At 54.6% G+C, this 6,391-nt stretch overlaps 1 protein-coding gene across 1 annotated transcript; it reads left to right on the top strand.

The window, feature by feature from the left end:
* Positions 1–1,991: 1,991 nt before the first annotated feature.
* Positions 1,992–6,303, top strand: CYREN (cell cycle regulator of NHEJ). The gene is made up of 4 exons (XM_066362759.1): positions 1,992–2,136; positions 3,702–3,973; positions 4,975–5,050; positions 5,751–6,303. Exons 2-4 carry the CDS (start codon positions 3,828–3,830, stop codon positions 5,994–5,996), a joined length of 468 nt encoding a protein of 155 aa, XP_066218856.1. The 5' UTR covers positions 1,992–2,136; positions 3,702–3,827; the 3' UTR covers positions 5,997–6,303.
* The last annotated feature ends 88 nt before the right edge of the window (positions 6,304–6,391 follow it).

Raw genomic sequence — 6,391 nt, 5'->3', positions numbered from 1 at the left:
ACTCTTCCGATGTATTGGACGAAGGCAGCTAGAAGAAACCAACAGGCTGGTCCGGCCTCTGGCCCCTGAGCCTACATGCCCAGCACAGGTGTGGGCCCTGGCTGTGGTAAGAGCCTCGTGGTGCCTTCCCCCCACTGCCCTGGGACCCGGCTGTGCCTGCCCGCTTCTGCTCCGAAGCCTTAGGCTCCCTGAGCGCGGCATTCAAAACATCTGAGTAGTTGACTCCAACGCGTCCAAATCCCACAGCTTGGGTTTGTCCCTACTTGGGCTTCTCACCTTTCAAAGCTTTTGTGCAGATACACAGGTTTCCTGCTCCCCGGACCTAATTTTTCAGCCAGTTGAGGAGAGGCTTTAAGGAGATAAATATGGAGGGAGTGGTTCTACTAATAGCAAAATGAAACAATGCCTTTCCCCCACCAGGTAGAATTGGGTTTGTCCCGGCTCACAGCTTGTGAGAGCAGAAGCCCCAAGAGGTCAGTGGTTCTAGTGCCTCCATTGGAACAGGAAAAGCAGTTCCTGCCCCCGTGGGTTGCTCTGCAAAGGCCAGAGGCACAGCCCAGGTTTAAACTAGTGTCGGCAGGTTAGTTTTGTGACTTGATTTGTCTCCTTAAGCCATGATTGATTTAAACTTTGCCAGCCTACTTCCCTAGGATTGAAATGAATACTCAGGAAGAGAGATATAAGTACTTTGGAGACACCAAAGGGGCCGCACAGGTGGAGGGGACAGCTCCTGGCTCCAGGGACGGGTCTCTGGACTTGGGCTCAAGCTCCCCTATTGTGCATCTCGAGTATGGGGAGAAAATTATTCTATTGTTAACTGATTTGTTGTAAGTCATATTTCAAATGACTATCTTGATAATTTTGTAATTTTGGGTGCAGATTTTCAGTTTCGATCAATCATTTTGCCTCAAAATGCAGTAGGAGAAGTTTCACCTGCGACTATGCTTGCGTTTTTAGTCTGTGACCTGGGGGGGGGGGGGGTCTTTGCCAGCGTCCTTTAGGCTGTTTAAAGCTGTGAGTGTGATGTTAAAGCTAGATGTGAAATGAACTCCATGATAACATGCAGTGCTCCCCATTAGGCTGATAAGACACCTGGGCAGCTTTATGGAGCCACCCTGTTTGCCGAGGGAACACCTTGACCGCCAAGTTCAATTGTAAATATTGGTAACACCTTTCTTTAAGATACATGTAAATGGTAGCTTTAATTTCTCTTCCTTCACTCTAGGAACTCACCTTACGCCCTTCCCTCCCATAATTTCTGATCCAGGGGCCCCAGGAATCTACATTTAAAAAAAACAACCAGCAAAACTCAGTGGATCCACATTTAAGGATCATTAAAAGATAGCATTCTGTTAAAACATTTTCATGACGCTTGTTAAAGACCGGTAAGGCTAACGTCATTCGGGGGCGGGTACTACGGTGGGGTTTTATAGTGGGGGGAGATTGGGCTCAACTCCTAAAACAGTAGAGAAAAGTGGGAATTTATAGCCAAGGAGTAGGTTGGGGGTCTGTGGATGGAAAATTCTAAGAAGAAAGGGTAAGGGGGTATTCTGGTTAAACTGACCTAAACTGACCTAACAAGATTCTTGCCAAAGGCAACCTGGGTGATCAGTCATCACCTGGGGGGGGGGGGGCTGGAGGGGGAGTGGAGGATGAGGAACCCCATCAGATTGTGGGGTGATCAAATGCTGAGGGTGGGGGACTCGGGCTGAACCAACTTAGCAGGATTTTGCTAAAATGGGACAATGTGGAGGTGAACACGGAAGCCCCCAAGTCAGGGCCTAGTGGAGAAGAGTTCAGAGGAACCTGATTAGAGTTTGGTCAAGGGGACTGTCAGGACCCAGGACAGCGGGGTCGGCTTTACACATCCGCCGGCTGAGGGTGCATACTCGCGAGCGGCCTGCAGGGGGCGCAGCCCGGGCCTCCGCGCAAGCAGGCGGCGGGGAGCTGGAAGTGCGGAGACCGAGCGTGAGCCGGGCCCGCCCCGGAAGCCGAGAAGAGGCTGTGAGTCCGGAAGGCACGGCCCTCCGCACTCCGGACTCTCCCGTGGGTCGGGAGTGAGTTGTCGGGGTGTTTCTGGCGCCAGCGAAGTCCCGCGTGGATGTCTTCGCGCCTCCTGGGCTCCGCCCCCTGCAGGTCGGCACTCAGGTGTTACCAGGGCGGTGCAGCGTCCCCGAGAGCGGGGCGGGCTCAGAGTCGGGAGGGCTGGGCGCGTCTGGTGTCCGCGGGGCCGCCGGACTTCCCAGCTCGCCCGCGCAGCCCCGGTGCTTCTGGATTCGGCGGCGTGTGGAGAACTGTTTACGTCCTGCACGTTCCAACTTTCTTGTGACCTAGTGGGAATCACCAAGCCTCAGTCCCCCGTCTGTAAAATGGGCTTAATAATGCCTGCCTCGGGGTCAGATAAAACTTGCCTCGGCCGTTGCGCTGTGCCGGGCCTGGCGGTTAGCCTCGCTCATAGCGGTGGCAGGTGACTTGGACCGCTGCCTGAAGTGGACAGAAGTGAGTCCATGTGCAAAGCGCTGCCCCTTGTGGGACAAGTTAGGGTGTTTGTTTGTTTTGTTTTAATTATAAACAGCCATTCTGGATGAACAATAAATGGTGAAGTCGTGGTTCAGAGAGGAATCCCTTATCTTGGTTTAAAGCCCTTTTCTGAGTAAACCTCGGCTGCAGTGAGAGCCTCCGGAGGCGGGAGCCCCGAGCTGCTTTCAGAGCTGACGGCTAAGGGGAAGGTGGAGACCTGCGCCCCTTGAGCCACAGGGTGGTAGCAGGGGCCGAGGTGGGATCAAGAGAGGGTAGGAAGGAGAGAGGTGGAGTCCCTGATCCCTACTGCTGGTTAAAATACAGACCAGTCAGAAGAATCTTTGGATGATAGGATGGGGTGTTGGCCAGTGAATCAGATGGCCTCAGGGTTTCTTGTAAGCACACCAGGTTGGAGGGAATGAGAAGTGTGGAGAGAGCAGTCAATGAGAGATTTTTTTTTTCTTGTATTTCTCCGAAGCTGGAAACGGGGGATCCACCCGGCACGCCCACCAGGGGGCGACGCTCTGCCCACCAGGGGGCGATGCTCTGCCCCTCCGGGGCGTCGCTCTGTTGCGAACAGAGCCACTCTAGCGCCTGGAGCAGAAGCCAAGGAGCCATTCCCAGAGCTGGGACCATCCTTGCTCCAATGGAGCCTCCCTGCGGGAGGGGAAGAGAGAGACAGAGAGGAAGGAGAGGGGGAGGAGTGGAGAAGCAGACGAGCGCCTCTCCTGTGTGCCCTGGCCGGGAATCGAACCCGGGACCCCTTGCACGCCAGGCCAATGCTCCACCACCAAGCCAACCGGCCAGGGCCTCAATGAGAGATTTTAGTGGCAGAATAGACAGCATGCTGGGCACAGAGCATATGGGGTGGTGAGAAGGGGGAGAGGCTCCTCCTTTTTTCCTCCTGGGAGGGTGTCCAGTGGCTCAGTGCTGAGGCTACTGGAGGAGTTCCTGTTGGGGCTGCCTGTGTGGGGGCCAGGGCCCTGGGGCAGGTCTAAGAGCTGCTTCACCCTGAGCCCCTCAGCTTGCCCACACCACACCTCCCTGGCTGCCCTGTGAGTGGCCAGTCTGAGTCCCTTGGGCCCCACTCACCAACTGCTTACCTGTGACCTGCCCAGTAGTTGTGGCTAATGACTGGGAGTACTAGCTTAGTTTAATTTGCTGCGCTTTGTTCTTTGTAGGAATTCAAGCCCTGCTCCCATTCCAGAACAAACACCTATAATTCCGGGTCTGATGAGAAAGTGGGATTTGCAGTCCTGAATTAGAAAAGCTGGTCCGTAAGCCTGGGCTCTGACTCTGCATCCGCGATGAGAGAGATGAAAGCCTTGAATTCTGGGGATAGAAAGAGGGTCCTTCCCTGCTGGATGACAGCCCAGGCGCCTCAGGAGAGGAGGGTGCCGGTGAAGACCCCGAAGAGAAAGAGAATGGAAGAGGTGCCGCTGGCTGCAGCAAGGTGGGACACCTTCAGCCTGGGTCGGGCCCTGGGGAGTCAGGAGGAGGGGGAGGGACTTGAGGATGTCGCAGGTGCTGGGGCTGGGTGGGCCCTACACTGTTGGCAGAACAGTGAGGTGGGCTGGTGTTTCAGTCTATGTCTCTTCAGCTCTTAGGAGGTGCATGGCCTGCATGTGGGAGGCTGTGTGAGCTGTCTCCGCACAGACAGACGCCTCTGCCCCAGGGTGACTCCACGGTCAGGCTCTCCAGCTCCCTGAGAGTGGCTCCCTTCTTGAGGTTCACACATCAGCCGAGCTGTCAAACACCAGTTGTCTAAAATGCCACTCTCTCTTCATTTGCAACAATAATAATGACCATGCAGTGGGCAAGATGAGTGGGCCAGGCCATCCAGCCCTCCTGTGAGCAGGTCTCCTGGGACTGAGGATGCAGGCCACGGGGCCAGCATGAAACCAGTTGCTGAGGGCCGGGGTAATCGAATGATGCTAACTGTGGGGTCTTCAGGCTGCCAGGGTGGGGATGTCCCTGACCTCTCCTGATGGAGCACTTGGTGCTCAGAGCTGCTGCTGGGGCTCTTCCTTTTCCACGATTTCTTAATTGACCAGCCTCCCTCTTTAATTGTCATAGCCCTTCTGTGCTGTGTTCATGCATTCAGCTAGGTGGCAGGCTGGTCTCACCTAATGGTCCACTTGATCTGCTCACATATAGTATGTGTATGTCAGTTTGGCTCTCAGGAGTGGCAGAAATAGTGTACTATTTCCAGACCCCTGGGGGAGATGGCAGAAGGTAGGAAGCCTCCCCGACTCCCCCCCCCCCCCCAGTTGCCTCCATGACTTCCCTATGCCAGTCACTGGTCACAAGAATGAGGAAGTCACATTGGTGCCCTGAGGAAGCTGCCACTCTCATCCCCAGCAAGTAGGCACAGGGATGTAGCTGTCTTGGTCACCTTCCTCCTTGTGACACCCGAGAGCCATCATTCTCACCTGTAGTGTCATGTCCTTTCAGACTTCCGGCAGTGAGGACCGTGTACTGCATGAGTGAGGCCGAGCTCGTCGACGTTGCTCTGGGGGTCCTGATTGAGGTATAGGCAGCTGTGTCTCTTCTTACTCTTTGGACCACAGATTCTTTATGGGCTGAAACTAGACGCAGCCCTTGGTTCATGTCAATAGAACATGCCCTGCATTCTCGAGCAGCCCCGGGAAGCCCTCTCGCCGGTCTGCCCTTCTGCCTGTCCCTTGTCTCACGACTCTCTGAGGCCACACTCCCCTTGGCTCCCCCACTGAGGTGTGCACTGACCGAGCAGTTGGGGCTGGATGCCTGGGGAGGGCGGGCTGGGTGAAGAAGAGCAGCCCTCTGTGTGTGGTGACCCTCTGCTGGGGTGGATGCGTAGGGGACAGATAGTCTAATGGCTAGTGTTCTCTGCAGAGTCTCAATCAGACAAGATGACTTCTGGCCACTGCATCTCTTAGCAGAGCAGCACTGAAGTCTCCTGGCTTCCTGAAGCCAATATAATTGTAGCACCTTACATTTGGGTAGTACTGTATAGATGAGCAGGTGTTTTTATACATTGCTACCTCCTATAATCCTTGCACTATCTTGGCAATATGGTCATTGCAGATACTATTGTTTCCATTTTACAGATGAAGAAATTGAGGCTTGGGGACTTTTCTAAGTTGCTTAGCCCATAAGTGACAGAGCTTAGGCCCATATTCATTTTACATTCTGAGCTCCTTCCTTTGTCAGTTACATGTGCTTTGTGTGCCGTTTCTGCTGCTTCACAGAGCCGAAAACAGGAAGAGGCCTTGGAGCGGCCGCCCCTGGCCAGCCCTGATAAGCCAGAGCTGTCCCCCACCTGCCCAGAGTCGCCAAGTTCTCCTGGGAGAAGTGAGGACGAGGACAATGGGAACGGTGCCCCACCCCCAGGCCTCAGCCCTTCTCAGGGGCCGGACTCTGCCTACAGGAGCCCCGAGGAAGACGAGGAAGACGAGGATGTGTTCAAGTACGTCAGGGAGATATTCTTCAGCTAAGGGACCCGTTCCCAGGACTTTCTGTCTAGAGCAGCTGAGGAAGCTGGGCTTTGGCTCTGTGCCTGGGGGCTGCTCCCAGCTCCACACCCTCCGGCTGGGGGGTGGACCTTGCCACCAGAGCCCAGGAGCCTTGGGACGTGAGGAATCTGCTGCTGGAATCCTTCTGCACTGTGATCTTCCTTAGCCCAAGGGTCTGCAGTCCCCATTGTCTGTTGTATTAGGTAGTGGTGGTGAAACTTATTGGCACCAAAGAATCAACTTTAATAATTTTCAAATAAACAAAAAAAAAAAGTGTGGCTGCTCAGTACACTGGAATTCTCCAGTGTTGTCAACACAACCTCTCCCTGAGGAGGAAGCCTGGTTTAAAAATAGTCCCCCTCACAAGGCAGCCCATC

This window comes from Saccopteryx leptura, chromosome 2, assembly GCF_036850995.1.
Source record: "Saccopteryx leptura isolate mSacLep1 chromosome 2, mSacLep1_pri_phased_curated, whole genome shotgun sequence".
NCBI classification, from domain to species: domain Eukaryota; kingdom Metazoa; phylum Chordata; class Mammalia; order Chiroptera; family Emballonuridae; genus Saccopteryx; species Saccopteryx leptura.
The sequence above is the reverse complement of the archived record's forward strand: the minus strand, read 5'-3'. Positions and strand labels throughout refer to the sequence as shown.